This window comes from Chiloscyllium plagiosum, unplaced genomic scaffold (assembly GCF_037043375.1).
Source record: "Chiloscyllium plagiosum isolate Xiang-an unplaced genomic scaffold, Cpla_swu_hap1 HiC_scaffold_9, whole genome shotgun sequence".
NCBI classification, from domain to species: Eukaryota; Metazoa; Chordata; class Chondrichthyes; order Orectolobiformes; family Hemiscylliidae; genus Chiloscyllium; species Chiloscyllium plagiosum.
In genome coordinates this window covers 9,093,594-9,111,853 of record NW_028270147.1, presented here as the reverse complement: position 1 = coordinate 9,111,853, position 18,260 = coordinate 9,093,594, and the positions used below count along the sequence as shown (strand labels likewise).

At 43.4% G+C, this 18,260-nt stretch overlaps 1 protein-coding gene across 17 annotated transcripts in view; it reads left to right on the top strand.

The window, feature by feature from the left end:
* The window catches only part of adgrl2a (adhesion G protein-coupled receptor L2a), a 1,095,933-nt gene that overhangs the window by 1,009,245 nt on the left and 68,428 nt on the right, over positions 1–18,260 (top strand). For all 17 annotated transcript variants that reach the window (XM_087990388.1, XM_087990387.1, XM_087990393.1 and 14 more), the window contains 4 exons: positions 5,198–5,320; positions 7,442–7,641; positions 9,807–9,980; positions 13,784–13,993. In XM_087990388.1, coding sequence (XP_087846514.1) covers positions 5,198–5,320; positions 7,442–7,641; positions 9,807–9,980; positions 13,784–13,993 — 707 coding nt within the window. The remainder of the gene's footprint in view (positions 1–5,197; positions 5,321–7,441; positions 7,642–9,806; positions 9,981–13,783; positions 13,994–18,260) is intronic.

Here is an 18,260-nt window from a genome sequence, read left to right as displayed (position 1 = left end):
TGTTGGGTGAACTTGCAGATGTATTTTGCTTGTAATTAAATTCAAGGCTGCAGGGCAGAAATTATATCGTTTCACTATCATACTCACAGTAGGGTGGACGAATGGTGACTCAGTGGCACAGAGAACACAATTTCAAATTCTACCATTAGAGCTTGAGAAAAATTTGAATTCATTTTTCTTGTACAGCATAAAATGTCTCGGATCAGAAAATGTTGAATTGCCTTCCAAAAACTGCACTGTTCCACTGATATTCTTTAACTGTCCCAGACTGGATTTTACAGAGTTTCCAATTCCACCAGCTAAAAACATGGTGGGGCGCCCAAGCAATAATTCCAATGGTTATCCCGGGGGAGGTGGGTTAGTCAATTCATGACTAAATCGCTCCCCATTTCCTTGGGTGCAGGTCTTGCCTCAAAATGTTCCCTGCCAAATGGAATGATTAATGAACCTGTAGCCTCAGAAGTGCCAATTGAGATAATGAGGGCATGTTAAAAAAAAAGCAATACATTAAATCATTTTAATAACTTTAATCCTCATGTAGATTGGGAAAATCAAATTACCAAAGGTAGCCATGAAGACGAATTCATAGAGTGTGTTCAGGACAGTTTCCTCGAACAATATGTTACAGATCCAGTTAGGCACCGGCACCAGGTGGAGAGAGGAAGGGTCACTGGTCTCAAAACGTTAACTCTGCTTTCTCCGCATTGATGCTGCCAAACCTGTTGAGTTTTTCTAGCGATTTCTGTATTGGTTCCAGATTTCCAGCTTTCGCTGTTCTTTGTTCTTTCTTTGTTGAGGGAGCAGGCTATTTTGGATCTGGTAATGTGTAATGAGGCAGGTTTCATAAATGATCTCAGGGTTAAAAACCCCCTTGGGAACAGTGACCATACAAGATAAAAGTAGCATTCCATTCGAGAGTGAGGAGCTTGGGTCAGAATCAACTGTGCTCAAGTTAAACAACGGTAACTGCAAAGGCATGTGTTGGCTGGAGTGGTTTGGGAAAGGAGTTTAGCAGAAGATGGTTGAGGGACAATGACAGGTGTTTAAGAAAATAGACTCACAGCAAAGATATATCCCAGTGAGGAAGATGGATTATAGGAAGGGGATAAACTGAACATTGTTAATCAAGGAAGCTAAGCGTAGAATCCAGCATAAGGAATCGCAAAGATTTGTGGAAAGCCAGAGGATTGGGAAAGTTTTAAAAGCCAGCAAAAGATGACTAAAAAAAGAAGAAAATATCCTTTGAGGGTAAATCAGCAAACAATTTAAAAATAGACAGCAAGAGCTTCTTTAAAGTGGACCATTGAGGCCAAAGTGAACATAGGCATTTAGAGAATGAGGCTGAGAAAACAACAAAAAGGGGAACCAGGAAATAGAGATGTTGAATAAATTCTTTGTATCAGTCTTCATGGTAGAGCAAATTAATAACTTTTCAAAAATACTAAAAAATGAAGGGTTTAAAGGAAGTAGCTATGGAAATATTGGATGCACCGGTGGTAATCCTCCGATAATCCTTAGATTTTGGAAAAGTCCCAAAGGATTGAAAGACTCCCAATGTAATACCTTTCTTCAAAAAGGGAAGGATACAATAAAAAAACAGGCAGCTATGGGCCAGTTAACTGAGCATCTGTCATTTGGAAAATGTTAGAGCCTGTTAAAAAGTTTGTAACAGGAGAGCATTTGAAATACATGATACAATCGTGCAGAGTCAGCACAGTTTCATACCTGATGTTAACTAAACTTCTCTGAGGAGCTAACAAGCAGGATAGATAAAGGGACAGTAGATTGGTTAGGCCACTGTTGGAATATTGCGTGCAAATTCTGGTCTCCTTCCTGTCGGAAAAATGTTGTGAAACTTGAAAGGGTTCAGAAAAGATTTACAAGGATGTTGCCAGAGTTGGATGATTTGAGCTATAGGGAGAGGCTGAACAGGCTGGGGCTGGGTTCCCTGGAGCGTCGGAGGCTGAGGGGTCTTTTCCCCGGGATGGGGGAGTTCAGAACTAGAGGGCATAGGTTTAGGGTGAGAGGGGAAAGATATAAAAGGGACCTAAGGGGCAACGTTTTCATGCAGAGGGTGGTACGTGTATGGAATCAGCTGCCAGAGGATGTGGTGGAGGCTGGTACAATTGAACCATTTAAGAGGCATTTGGATGGGTATATGAATAGGAAGGGTTTGGAGGGATATGGGCTGGGTGCTGGCAGATGGGACTAGATTGGGTTGGGATATCTGGTCAGCATGGACGGGTTGGACTGAAGGGTCTGTTTCCGTGCTGTACATCTCTATGACTCTAGATGCAATATATTTAGATCTCAAAAATGCATTCAATGAGGTACCGCCCATAAGGTTATTTGATTGTATAAGATCCCACAATATTGGGGGTAGCATATTAGGATAGATAGTGAATTGGCAAACTAAAATAAATCAGGGAGTTCATTTTCAGGATAGCAGCTTGCAGCTGGTGGTGCATCAAAGGGATCAGTGCCTGAGGAACAATTATTTGCAATACGTGTTAATGATTTGATGAGGAAAATAATGTTCCAAGTTTGTGGATGACTATAAAATGGATGGGAAGGCAAGCAGTGAGGATGACACAAAGACTTTGCATCAGGAATGCAGACAGTTTAAGTGAGTGGGTAAAAACTCGGTAGATAGAATGTAACATGTAAAAATGTAAAGCTATTGACTTTGCAAGAGCAATAAGTGATCAATATTATTTACCTGGAGAAAGACTGTGGAAATCTGTTGCACAGATAGATTTAATAAGAACAGATGTTCAAAGAAAAATGTACAGCACAGGAATAGGCCCTCAGCCCTCCAAGCCTGTGTACGTCATCACTTTCTCCTACGTCATCATGCCCTAACTGAACTAATAAACAAACCTCATGCTTTTATTTGGTCTGTATCCCTCTCCTCTCTTCCTTTTCATGTAACCATCCAGATGCCTCTTAGATGTCACCAATGTGCCTGCTTTCACCAACTCTTCTTGCAATGTGTTCCAGGCTCCTATCACTCTCTGCGTGAAAAATGTCCCTGTCGCATCTCCCTTAAACTTTTCCCCCTCTCACCTTGAACCTGTGCCCCCTTGTAATTGAAATTTCAAACCTGGGTGAAAGCCTCTGATTATCCACCCTATCTATACCTCTCATAATTGTGTAGACCAACATCAGGTCTCCTCTCAACCACCATCTTCCCAGTGAAAACAATCCTAGTCTTTTTAACTGCATGAAAAAGTTGACCGTTCAGTCCATTTTGAACCTACTGGGCCAAGTAGATGCAGGAAACACATTCACCAAGATTCTGATCCCACCTGATAAAGTGCTTGAGTGTGGAGTTTGTTATTGGAGTTGGGGTTTGTTGTTTAAAGCCAAGACTCACAGGCAGCATGCTCCAGTGATCTCCAAGACATGTCCCCAAGTTTCAAATCTGTGCCAATCAGTCTCCTTCCCATATGGTAATATACTCTTCCAGAAGTCAACTTGCTCTTCATTGGAGTGTACTTTGTAAAAAAAATTACTTCATGGGAAAAGGGCTAGGCCGGCATTTATTGTCCAAAGGGCATTTAAGAGTTAGCCACATTGCTGTGGGTTTGGAGTCACATCAGATGGATTTTCCCAGCAATTGACACATGGTCATCATTAGTCGCATAATTGGAGGTTTGAACCCAGGTTCCCAGAATGCACCTGTCTCTTTGGATTAACAGTCCAGCCAATAATACCACTAAGCTATCATTTCCCCATTAGTAAACCGCATACAAAATTTATGTACCCTTACACTTCTGAGGAAGGATCACCGGACCCAGAATGTTAACTCTGATATCTCCTTACAGATGCTGCCAAGCGTATGTTTTGAATAATAAAAATCTGATATCGTCTCAGTGATGATGACCTGTAAATTATTGTCAATTGTTATACAAATCTACTACATCCCTGATCTCCTGTAGGGAAGGAAATCTGCTGTTCTTTGGTCTACTCTGCATATGGCTGTAGGCTGACAACAATGTCCTCTGAAATGTCTCAACAAATCCCTTAATCCCATGGCAGTTAAGGAATGGGCAACAAATGCTAGCAATATTTGTAGATCAGGTTCAGTTTCAGGTAGTAAGGTTGCTCGCTGAGCTGATAGATTTGTTCTCAGATGTTTCATCACCATGCTAGGTAACATCATTGGTGAGCCTCCATTGTTGACCTTATGCTGGCCTTAAGTAACACACTTGAAATGAAAGTTCTTAATCTTCTTCACAAGATTGATAAGTAAGTGAACAATTTAATCCTTAGTTTGAGGAGGTGGTCATGCTAACACATACTGTGGAGACTTGCTCATCCCCAGGATTTACCAAGAACCGTCTGATAGAACTGAGTGTCACATCCCAATTTGTCACCTCCACTCTTCAGGAGGACATTTGCACTGCCTGCACCTGCCCCTCCAAGCAATGCATCATTCTGACTTGGAAATATATCACTGCTCTTTCACTATCATTGGGTCAAAATCCCTGGGCCTCCCTTCCTTACAACGCTGTGAATGTCCCCTAGCGCACACAGACTGCAGTGGTTCATGAAAGCAGCTCACCCCCACCTTCTCTAGGACAGTTTGGAGTGGCCCGTAAATACTGGGCCCAGTCAGCAACATCCACATCCCATTCATGAACAAATAAATCATTTTGAAGGAGAAACTGTTTTTTTACATTCATTTGTGAGATGTAGATTTTGACAGCATTTATTGACCATCCTATTTGCCCAGAGGGTAGTTAAAGATCAACCAAGTTGCTATGGGTCTGGAGTCACATGCAGGCAGATTGGGAAGACAGACAGATTTTCTTCCCTAAAGGATATGTGAGCCAGATGGATTTTCACAACAATGGTGACCAACGTTTAATACAGATTCTAATGAATTCAGATCATGCCAAGGTGCACTCACACACTTAGAGAAGCAAGCGAGTTTTGAGAAGATTTGTAGCTCAAGTTGAGGTTCTGGATGTAGGTTTGCTCGCTGAGCTGGAAGGTGTTACCTAGTATGGTGACACCTTCCAGCGAGCAAACCTACATCCAACACTTACAGACACACACACACACAGTGGAATATGGATAGTCCAGTATAAATTATATTTGATGTTTTGTCATGCGAGTGCATGGTTTATTTTTAAAAACCTGTTTTTTTCTGTCTTCCCTCTGCTTCGTCTCTGGCATGGTGCTGAACCAGTTTTGGAGGTTGGTTTGCTGATAACAGAGGGCCAGGTGAAGGATCTGAGGTTTCCCCAGGGCTATATGGGTGGGAACTCGATCCACCTCTCAGGCAACACCATTAAGCAAAACAGCCGGACTGGTAAGTACCAGAAACCTTCCTGCAATAAGGATTCTTGCTGTGCACTTTTCAATAAAAAGCACTTGCGTTTCGTCCCTCCCCCTCAGACCCCTTTCTCTGTGTGAGGTGAAGGTAGTCCCTGTTTCAGTTAGTTTCTGGGTTTCTTGGTACAGTCGGTCCAACACTAAAGGAAGCCACTCTGCCCATCGCAGCATTGGGGGAAATGGTTGTCCATATTGACGTGGAATGTTTTCAGTTGCAGTCCCTGTTTAGTTTTTGTTTTAAAGGGGCAGCTCCTGAGGTTCTGGTTGCATGTCAGCCCCCTGTTCCTAATCTGTGGGCACCCCTTCTGGGGAGGGACAACCAGGTTGTTGGGCTTGCCCCTGGGCACTGGCCAAAGTGACCATTAACAGGTCCAGGCAACAGGCCATGGATGGGGCAATTGTGCCTGACTGCCTGGCCACTCTCTCAAGGTTACATTCACACTTGGGTGCCTCTGGAGAGGAAGCCATTGACACAACAGAGGCCTTCAGAAACCAGCGAGTACCACAGGGGCTGGAGTGGCTCAGATCGTGTTATTCTGATTTAGTAAGCATCCGTTTGCCTTTTATAAGTTTCCGTGAACTGTTTGATTGCGTTTATGTTACAGCGCAGCATCCGGGACTGTTTAACCTGATTTTAGTTTGATTGAGCAGGTTAATGAATCAGTCCCATTGCCCTGCATTATCCCCATAGCCCTGTAAGTTCATTCCTGCACTGTGTGTCAATTTTCTTTCAAAATCATTAATTGTCTCTGCTACCCACATAGGTAACAATTTCAAGGTCATTACATTTTGCTGCTTGAAAGGTACCTAAAAAATTTCTGTGTCTCTTGCTCAATCATCTTTCCATCAGTTCTTGTATCTTCTGCTAATGGGAACAGTGATTTTTTTTTGTGTGTTCACTTGATTTGCACCTATCATAATCTTTTACAATAATTAATCAAAATGGACAAAGGACCATTGGCATCCCTCTCTTCAGAAACAGGCAAATTAGTCATATATAGAGGAGAATCATTGAGTGAGACCTACCCTTTCCCTTGCTACTGTCGAAGTTTCAACTCTGGTTTGACTCTTTAACACACACAGGTAAATATAGGGTATGTGACCATCAGATTGCAGCTTCTTTTATCATAGTTGTATACAAGGGGAGAGTAAAAATCTTCGAGGAGAGAGTGAAGGCTGCAGATGCTGGAGATCAGAGCTGAAAATGTGTTGCTGGAAAAGCGCAGAAGGGCTTAAGGCCGAAACATCGATTCTCCTGTTCCTTGGATGCTACCTGACCTGCTGCGCTTTTCCAGCAACACATTTTCAGCTACAAGGGGAGAGTGTCTAGTCAAAGGCTAGGCTAGTAAAGCCAACGATCATCAGTTACAATAGCATTTTTATACACTCACATAACCAAGGACCATAGGACCACGTAATGGTTCCTCCTCAATGCAATTAAAGTGTCATAGTACAGAGTTCACCACTTTTCAATGGACTCCTCAGTATTGTTATTCTTATCTGGTCCATAAGAGGAAGAATGTTATCCAATTCACATTCATTTTTGAGTAACGTCTTCTTATAGAGACAAACCTTTCCTTATCTATATTTCAGTGTCTGGTGTCAGTATCACACCCTCGTTGTGGTTACACACTTTAAGGTCAGAACACAGATGGCCTTTGTTATTCCAAGATATTGCAATATGTAGTTACAACTGCTAACATCTTGTTTGATATTAGTTGCTGAAGTAAGCTTTAATTCTAATATCCCAGTAAGCCTAGTGATCTATAATGGTCCTTTTTCTATATTTCCACACTACCCTCTTGCTCCTAATGTACTTATAAAAAGCCGTGGGATTCTTTGTGATCCTACTGGCAAAGGACAATTCATGACCTCTTTTAGCCATCCTAGTATCCTTGTTTAATTTCATTCCTGCTTCCTTCATATTCAACTGCCTTGTCCGATTTCAGTTTCCTGAACCTGACATACGTTGCCTTTCGAAAGGACTTTCAAAAACTGTTCAGGGGTTAGAGTGGGAGCTACTTTGGTTGTGTGTTTTTTTAACTTAATGAGAGTTTTTCTCCCCTCTTTGCACCCATCCTTTTCCCGCTCTGTGCAGCAAAACTGGTCTTCACACTCTACAAGAGCCTAGGGCAGTTCCTGACCACGGAGAACGCGACAATCAAGATGGCGGGTGACGGAACTGGGCGTAATTACTCCATCGCAGTGAACTCGCACATCATCGCGGCTTCCATTAACAAGGAATCCAGCCGCATCTATGTGACAGAACCAGTGGTCTTCACCCTGGCACACATTGATGTAAGTCTGCAAACAAAGCCCCCTACAAAGGAAAAGCAGCCATAGTCTTGCTAGATGATAGTGCTGCTCTCTCATTGGACAGTGAGGTGATTCATGATGAGTTTAACTTGAGGGTCACCATTTGCCTCAGATAAGGGGAGAAGTTGAGAAGGAGAGCTGTAGAGTCATAGAGATGTACAGCACAGAAACAGACCCTTCAGTCCAACCCGTCCATGCTGACCAGATATCCCAACCCAATCTAATCCCACCTGCCAGCACCCGGCCTATATCCCTCCAAACCCTTCCTATTCATATACCCATCCAGATGCCTTTTAAATGTTGCAATTGTACTAGCCTTTACCACCTCCTCTGGCAGCTCAGTCCATACACATACCACCCTCTATGTGAAAATATTGCCCCTTAGGTCTCTTTTATATCTTTCCCCTCTCACCCTAAATCTATGCCCTCTAGTTCTGGATTCCCCAACCCCAGGGAAAAGACCTTGACTATTTATCCTATCCATGCCCCTCATAATTTTATAAATCTCTATAAGATCACCCCTCAGCCTCCGACACTCCAGGGAAAAGAGCCCCATTATATTCAGCCTTTCCCTATAGTTCAAACCCTCCAAGCCTGGCAACATCCTTGTAAATCTTTTCTGAACCCTTTCAAGTTTCACAACATTTTTCCGATCGGAAGGAGACCAGAATTGCATGGAATATTCCAAAAGTGACCTAACCGATGTCCTGTAAAATCCCAACATGACCTCCTAACTCCTGTACTCAATTCTTTGATCAATAAAGGAAAGCATACCAAACGCCTTCTTCACTATCCTGTCTACCTGTGACTCCACTTTCAAGGAGCTATGAACCTGCACTCCAAGGTCTCTTTGTTCAGCAACACTCCTCAGGACCTTACCATTAAGTGTATAAGTCCTGCTAAGATTTGCTTTCCCAAAACGCAGCACCTCGTATTTATCCCTCGTGAGTCCTTCATGTTAACCTCAGCCGGTGCAGGAATTGGACCCACACTATTGGCATTACTCTAAGTCACAACCCAAGCACTCAGCCAACTGAGTTAAACCCACCCTGTTACCCCACTAGTCAATTAATCAAAGCAATATTGACCAATGAGAGAAGGCATCCTGTCTGTTTTTATTTGTTGCAGGAAGAGTTAATTCGATCACGGGACACGCCTGATTGACAGTGGGGATGTGATTGTGAAATGGTAATTGTTGCTGATCCAGTAATCCAGGGAATCCCAGCTAATGCCTTTGTGGACAGGGGTTCAAGTTCTGCCAGAGTAGCTGGTAGAATTTCAATGCATTAAATCTGGAATGAGGAGTGCTTGCAGTGCAATGGTAGTGACTGTACCTCTGAAGCAGGAGTCCTGGCTTCAAGTCCCACTTGCTTCACAGGTGTGTAATAACATCCCAGACCAGGCGAATTGGCAAATATCTGAATCTGAAATTGAGGTTAGCAGGGAGGCCCGAGTTCAAATTCCACCTGCCCTTGAGGTGTGTCATGACATCTCTGAAATGGGTTGATTAAAAATTTGCAATGGGAAAGCTAGTCTCAGTAAATGGTGACTGCAAACCTGCTTTCTGTTGTCACGATAAGCCCATCTGGTTCATTAATGACCTTCAGGGAAGGAAAGGTAAAAACAATGACTGCAGATGCTGGAAACCAGATTCTGGATCAGTGGTGCTGGAAGAGCACAGCAGTTCAGGCAGCATCCGAGGAGCAGTAAAATCGACGTTTCGGACAAAAGCCCTTCATCAGGAAATCCACTTCCTTACCTGGCTTGGCCGAGATGTGACTCCAGACCCACACCAATGGGGTTGATCTGTAACTGCTCAGAGTTAGTGAGGACTGCAGATGCTGGAGAGTCACAGTCAAAAACTGTGGCGCTGGAAAAAGGTCAGCATGTCAGACAACATCCGAGGAGCAGGAGAGTTGACGTTTTAGGCATAAGCCCTTCATCAGGAATGCACCTTGTTAGAGTCCCAGCTCCCATGAATTAATAAAGCAAAGAGCAAAGCAAGCTGCTTCCCCCTATTTATATAATGCAATCTGTCGCCTGATGGTTTTGGCAAAAAACAAGGTTTAAATTGCAATTAAGTTTGTTAGCTCCTGTGCCGAGACTCAGTGAATAATTGAACATTGTCTCTGCATCTCTCCCTTCAGCCTGACAACTACTTCAATGCCAACTGCTCGTTCTGGAGTTACTCGGAGCGCACCATGACTGGGTTCTGGTCCACCCAGGGGTGCAAGCTGATTGACACCAACAGGACTCACACCAAGTGTGAGTGCCGGCACCTGACCAACTTTGCCATCATCATGGCCCACAAGGAAATTGAGGTGAGTTACCAACCCCCTTGGCAGGTGCTTAGACAAGAGGCAATGGCCTGGTGCGATTATCATTTGATTATTAACCCAGAAACTTAGCGAGTGTTCTGAGGACCTCTGTTCGAATCTTGCCAGAGCAGTTTGAGTTCAATTTGAAAAAGAAAATTGGAATTCAGAACCTACTGATGACCATGAAGCCATTGTCAATTGTCAGGAAAACCCCATCTGGTTCACTAATGTCCTTTAGAGAAGGAAATCTGCCTTCCTTACCTGGTCTGGCCTACATGCGAATCCAGACCCACAGCAACGTGATTGACTCTCAACTACTCTCCGAAATGGCTTAATAAACCACTCAGTTCAAGAGCATTTTGGGACAAGCAATAAATGGTGGCCAACCAGCGACACCCATGTCCCACGAGTGAATTTAAACATTTCTCATGGGCCTGGGGAACTGTCAGCAGAGATGGAATGAGCCCTATTTTCCCCACCCTGCCCATCAGCCTGACAGCTGCTGGGGCCAGCTGTCTTGTCTTTCTGAAGTACGTGTGAGTACTTCTGGTAGGGTAAGATAGGCAGAAAAGTGATCCCTCTGACAGGAAGGTCAGTCAGCTGAGGACACAGCTTTACAATAGTTGGCAAAAAAAACTCAGAGAGGGAGGTGAGGAGAATCATTTTTCATGCAGTGTGTCGTTACGATGTGAACTGTAATGCCTGAAAGGAGGAAGGAAGCAGACACAATGGTTTTCAAAACATGAATTGGATAAATTCTCCTGTTACGACTCGCTGCGGTAGCGCACTGGAAATCAAGCCCTACTATTGTTGGAGTCGTCACAAAGAACAATACAGCACAGCAACAGGCCCTTCAACCCTCCAACCAACACATTTTACCCTTCCATACTAAAACTGTCTTCACTTACAGGATCCATATCCCCCATGCCCTTCCTATTCATGTATTCGTCCAGCTGCTTCTTCAATGCTGTTATTGTGTCTGCTTCCACCACCTCCTGTGCCAGCATGTTCCAGCCACTCCACCCTTTGTGTGAAAATCCACCTCGCACATCTCTTCTAAACTTCTCTCCCCATACCTTGAACCTGTGACCCCAACTAATTGACCCCTCAACCCTGGGAAAAAGCCTCATACTTTCTACTCTATCCATGCCATTCACAATCTTATAAACTTCTCTCACATCAGCTCCTCAACCTCCTGCATTCCAATGAAAACAAACGCATTCTATCTGACCTTTGTTCATTTCTAAAATATTTCAAGATTTTATAAAGTACATCGAATGCCCACCTTTCAGCCTCAAATTGGTAGAAAGCACAATCTCAGTTTCTATACTGAACAAGACTTCTTATTTATTCCAAATAATTAGCCTGCAGGTAAACAGTTAAAGGCATTTCAATGGTCATTGGATAAACATATGGATACATTTGGAATAGTGTAGGATAGATGGATTTCAGGTTGGTTACACTGGTCAGCACAACATCGAGAGTTGAAGGGCCTGTACTGCTCTGTAATGTTGTATGTTTTACGTTTGTCATTCTACAAATTAACACCCTAATCACCTTTCTACACAGATGGGGTAAACTAGGTTATGGGCAGAGGAAGTAAACATGGATAATCAGTTTAGAAGTCTTTATTCCTGGGTTCTATTATCAAGATGATCCTCATGACTCTTCTGCCTGTTTCAATCATCTTTCTCTTGATGTTTCCACTGATTAGTAAGAGGCACAAGGTAGCTGCTACACTTGTAAAAAGTCTCTTATAAAAAGACAGCTTACAACAGCAGTTACACAGCAAAAAGGCATTTTTTTAATAGTTTTTCAGTGAGGTTTTACTACAAAGAACAGACAGACTGTTCCTGAACACTCACTCCCTCTCTCTCTCTCTCTCTCTGTAATAAAGCAGTACAGTTCCGTGAAAATTAAACACACAATTGTTAGCTGGTAAAAAGGTCTCTGTCATTTATTAATAGTCACTAGTCCATAGACCAATCAGCTTCTTGTTGCCATCAAAAAATGTATCCACTGGTTCCAAATTGTCTGTACCTCAAAATTTTTTTTAATCATGTGATGTGGGTGTCCTTGGCAGCGTCAGCATTTACTGCCTGTCCCTAGTTGTCCCTTGAGAAGGTGGTGGTGATATGTCTTCTTGAATTACTGCAGTCCATGTGTTGTAGGGTAGACCCACAATGCTGTTAGGGAGAAATTCCAGGATTTTGACCCAGCAACAGTGAAGGAACGGTGATATTTTTCCAAGTCAGGATGATGAATAGCTTGGAGGGAAACTTTCAGATTGTGATGTTGCTATGTCTCTGCTGCCATTGTCCTTCTCGATGGAAGTGGCCAGAGGTTTGGAAGGTGCTGTCTGAGGATTTTGGTGAATTTATGCAATGAATCTTGTAAATAGTACAGACTGCTGCTACTGAGCGTCAATGGTGGAGGGAGTGGATGTTTGTGGGTGTAGTGCCAGTCAATGGGTTGCTTTGTCCTGGTTGGTGTCAAGCTTCTTGAGTGTTGTTCACTTGTTTCATCAACGACCTTCCCTCCATCATAACGTCATAAGCGGGGATGATTGCACAACGTTCAGAACCATTTGCGACTCCTCCGATACTGAAGCAGTCCATGTTCAAATACAACATGATCTGGACAATGTCCAGGCTTGGGCTGACAAGTGGCAAGTAACATTTTCACCACATTAATGCCAGTCAATGACCATCTAAGAAACAATAAATCCACTGCTCCTTGACATTCAGTGGATTTACCATCAGTGAATCCCTCACTATCAACATACATGGGGGTTACCATTGACAAGAAACTCAACTCGACTTATCACGTAAACACAGTGGCTACGAGAGCAGGTCAGAGGCTAGATAAACTGTGACAAATAATTCACCTCCTGACTCCAAAAAGCCTGTCCTCTATCTACACGGCACCAGTCAGGAGTGTGGTGGAATGCTCCCCACTTGCCTGGATGGGATTTGGATGTGAACAGAGGAGATAAAGTAAGTTTCCGGATGACACCAAAATTGGAGGTGGAGTGGACAGCAAAGAAGATTACCTCAAAGTACAACGGGTGTAGCACCAACAAGACTCAAGATGCTTGACACCATCCAGGACAAACCAACATGATTAATTGGCAGTACATCCATGAACATTCGATCTCTTCACCAACGATACTCACTGACCAGTTGTGCGTATAATTTACAAAATGCACTGCCAATTTTCACCAAAGCGTCTTTAACAGCATGGCCTCTTCCATCTCGAAGGACAATGACAGCAGATACTTGGTAGCAGCACCTGCCTGCACGGTCCCTTCCAAACAACTCACCATCCTGACTTGGAAATATATCACCATTCCTTCACTGTTCAAAATCCGCGAACTCCTTCCCTACTGACATTTGGGGATCGATCTTACAGCATATCGATTGCAGCAGTTCAAGAAGGCAGCTCACCCCCACCTTCCGAGCAGCAACTCGGGGCGGGCTATAAATACTGGGCCAGCCAACACCACCTACTCCCCATAAGTAAATTTAAAAATGCAGAGTGCTCAGTTGTTGTGTATCTTTGGTTTGCTGAGTGATATAAAGATAATGCAAGGACGTGGAGTTGGGGTAGAAAATCAGTCATGGCTTTGTTGAATGGCCTCTTCCAGCTCCAGTTTCGTTATATGTTTCGATAATATATTATAATGGTATAGTTAATATATAAGTTTGTATTATATATACAATTGAGAGGGACAGGGATGGAGGGCTCAGTGTATTTTCCTGTTTGGTTATTGTTTGTATTCAATCTGCCTAATGTTTCTCCTACAGTTCTCCACTGAGATACACGAGCTGATCCTGTCCATCATCAGCTGGGTGGGAATTGTCATCTCCCTCATCTGCTTGGCCATTTGCATCTTCACTTTCTGCTTCTTCCGGGGTCTCCAGAGCGACCGCAACACCATCCACAAAAACCTCTGCATGAATCTATTTATCGCAGAATTTATCTTCCTGGTGGGCATCGATAAGGTTGACTATGAGGTAAGGTCCTGGCCTGCGCTATTGATTTCCTGGAAGTGCTGTTCTTGCGCAGAATTGACTTTGTCCCGAGATGGATGTGAGTTTAAACACAATTGCACTATCAGCCTCCAGTATATCAAACTTGACACACCGGTGTTTAAATGCTTGTGTTGAGCAGCAACCGTTTTTAACGGTGGTATTAAGCACTCAGGAGGATGACGGGGAGTTCATAAATCAAGGCACTTTAGGGATTTGCATACCTTGTCTTTGTGTAAACCATTTAATGGAGATGATAGGCCAGTGTATTCAATGTCAAGCTTAAGACTGCCATTGAAAGGTTATTCATCAAATGTAACATTTACAGCACAGTCCCAGGCCATTCAACCCATCAGATCTGTTCTTGGGGTTATGTTCTTCATGAACCTCCTTCCTGCATTTTACTGCACTTACCTTTCCATTTCTTTCCCCCTCATCTTCTTATTTTTTCTACTCAGTAGCACAGAGCTTGAGTGTTGCAGAAAAGACACCTTTTGTCAAAGATTCTTGCACTCGTTAGGACATTCACAAGAAAGAGTGGTCATGAGTCGAGGTTTTGCCTTCATGAAAGCATCGATTAGATTCTGTCAGACAGTTAACCGACAAACATTGTCGGCTGTTTCAAATTGACTCTGATTTGTCCATGTACAGCCCTGAGCAATGATCCCCAAAGTAGACATCGTCGATTTTGTCGTATTGAAGTAGACCCCAAGAATTTTATTTATTGCAATTAATTTCCAGAAGCTGGAGGTCCACAAAATGGGATTAGTTTTGCAGTTTATCTGTGGCTCTGTTCCCAGGTCCAGGTTGCCAGTCTCCACCTGTGTCCCCCAATGTACCGGACTGTTGAACTGCAGGAACCTCGCAATTTGATAGGGATTTCAACTCTTATTTGTTGATGATTAGTTGGGCATTTTGGTTTTACGGGTGCAGTGTCATTGCCTCTGCATTAACATCTTCCTCATAGCTGCATCCAAGCTGTTCAGCTCAGTGTACCAAAGAAAAGCAGGGTTTTGAACAAAGCTATTTCTGCTGAATTCCTTGCTGGATTTATTGACCCTCTAATTTGAGTAGGAAAAGTGAGTACTGCAAATGCTGGAAACCAGAGTCTAGATTAGAGTGGTGTTGGAAAAGCACAGCAGGTCAGGCAGCATCCCAGGAGCAGGAAAATTGACGTTTGAGTGCCCACCTCCTCCACGTATATCCAATAACACGTTCAAACACCCAGACCTTCAAGATGGTAAAAATCCAGTTGATGTGCCTTGTTTCCCTCGGAGAGGTTGCATCCCTAAAGCTGATACCTCTAGGTCAGTTAGGCATCATGGAAATCCACTTCTGATCGATGCAACACAGGCTGGCTCATTGAGTCCGTAACTGTGATGCTCTGAATACCTTCATTGACAATATCATTCATACAACTGTTATTATGGGACGGAACAGCCAAGCAAAAGAGCAGCTGATCGCATTGGAAACTAATTAAGGGGGAATACATTCTGGAAATTCCCTCAAGGCATTGAAACTACTCCAGGTGATAAAACTTGCCAAGATTTCTTATTTGGTATGATTCGCTCTTCAAGTTATACAGCGAATCAGCACTCATTTATCCTAGAATTTCTAATGTGGTTTGCTCAAATCTTTACCTTTGTATCTTTCAAACATATTATCTTCACAAAATGAAAGTTAGAAGACCTAGGGTCTTGGCTGGGATTATTTTTGCAGGTTACCTGTGACTCTCTGTTCCCAGGTCCAGGTTGCCAGTCTCCACCTGTGTCCCCCAATGTACCAGACTGTTGAACTGCAGGAACCTCGCAATTCTACTCACTAAGAAATGGCACAGATTAAGCTTCATACTGTACCCGGCTGGCTCTTGCCTCATGATTGGGACCCTTTGTGTTTGTCCCAAGTGCTAATTTGTACCACAGGGTCAAATAAAAGTGTAGGGGGGGTGGTGGTGTCGTAGAGTCCCATAGAAACGTACAGCACGGAAGCAGACCCTTCGGTCCAACTCGTAAATGCTGACGAAATATCCTAACCTATCCCTCTTAACCCTTCCTATTCATCCTTTCAGTGCTTGGGAATTTTGAATTAGGAGGAAGTGACAGAATAGTGTTAATGTCACTGGACTGTAGTGAGACTGTGTCCCTGGTTAGTGCTTTTCAATGTCCTTACCCGTGGCATCCATCTTCCATGGAAGAATAAAGACAAAACAGTACACTACTGGTTATTTAACAACTGCTTAGACCAGATGTACAGCTTGGTTTTCCCCACAGCAGTGATTCGGGTGAAACACATAGATATTACTGAAATCATAGACATGTTACTGTAGCTGTTTGTCTCACTGACATGAGGACAAATGCAAGAGTGCCGAATTTCAAACAGTCACGACAATTTACACTGCATGGGAGGGGTGGGTCGATCTGTCGGCAAGTCAATTCTGATTAGCTGACCCATTGGTCATGGAGGGAGTGAGCCTTGGGTGACTGACTGTGTGGAGTTTGCACATTCACCCCGTGTCTGCATGGGTTTCCTCCGGGTGCTCCCACAGTCCAAAGGTGTGTAGGTCAGGTGAATTGGCCACGCTAAATTGCCCATTGTGTTAGGTGCATTAGTCAGAGGGAAATGGGTGTGGGTGGGTTACTCTTCAGAGGGGCGGTATGGACTGGTTGGGCCAAAGGGCCTGTTTCCACACTGTAGGGAATCTAATCAAAGTCTTGGCTATTCAAGGTCCTGGGTCATTCAAAATAAGATGCTTGAATTTTCTTTTTTCAGAATTTGAATCCTTGCTTCTCCATATCACTTCAGGAAGTGGAAATGAACCACGTAACACACCAGTTAAACATAAAAAGTGTCACATCTAAATTTAATCCCAACGCTGCATTATCACCTCAGTCAATATTGGGATGTAGCACATGCATAGCTACAGATTCTTAAACAAGAGCGTGTTGTGTCTGGAGGCTAATGAACAATCCATCTGTGTGGCAATCTCTCTTGTGCTTTGCATGTTTCATTCTCTTTCTCCTTTTGCCTCTCTCTTTCTCCTCTTTACCCTCTCTGTCTGATAGACCCATGGTTGGTGTGCCAATTAATATTCACCTCAAGGGTCTGTCGATGCTGTCAGTCTATGCTGTTTCTCTCTGCACTGCTGTGTTAAAATCCCATTTCCCCAGACTGAAATTTGTTCTCTATATTCTCAGGACATCTGTTTTTAAAATCAGTGAATTCCTTCCTCTTTCTGAGGCCTCAGGCTCACAAAACTCCTTACTCCTCTGCCTGTCCCCCCCCCCCCTTAAATCCATCACATAGCCATGATTCCCAAATTTGCTTGTCTTTTTCCATTATTTATTCATAGGATGTGGGTATTGCTGGCTAGTCGACCATTGATTGCCCATCCCTAATTGACAAGAGGACAATTGAGAATCAACCACATTGCTGTGGGTTTGGAGTCCGGTGATTTCCTTCACTACAGGGTATTAATGGACCAGATGGGTTTTTCCAACAATTGGCTCCAGTTTCCTGGTCATTGTTCGACTCTGGTCGTGGGCGTTTGGAACGTGTTGCCAGCAGAGGTGGTAGAGGCAGGCACGGTAGATTCATTTAAGATGCGTCTGGATAAATGCATGAGTAGGTGGGCAGTCGAGGGATACAGATGCTTAGGAATTGACAACAGGTTTAGACAGTACATTTGGATTGGCTCAGGCTTGGAGGGCCGAAGGGCCTGTTCCTGGGCTGTAAATTTTCTTTGTTCTTTGTTCTTAATTCCAGATCCTTGTTGAATTCAGATTCCACCATCTGTCATTTGAACCTAGGTGCCCATGTCAATACTGGGGTCTCTGGATTAATAGTCTATCAGTAATACCACTAGCCTCACCCCATCTTGCCCTCTCAAGTGGCCATAAAAGATATGGTAGCTCAGAAGCAGTTCTTTCTTGACTGATTTATCTCATCCAAAATAATCCACATCATTTGAGGCATTATCTTGTTGTTGTTTGTCAAGAGCTTTCTGTGCACATTTTACTGCATGTCAAAACTCCTTAATTAACTGTAGTGCTCTTCAAAACCTCCTGAAGCCTTGAAACGTACAAGCATGTCCCTCTGCTTGTTTGTTTGTTTTTCCTTCCTTCTGTCTTTTCCATTGTCTCTCTCTTTCTTCCTTTCTGACATTTCTTCTATTCCTCTCACAGACGTGTCATAACCCAAACAGCACACAGTGTGAGACCACACCAAAGCCAGGAGCATCACATTGGAGTCAATT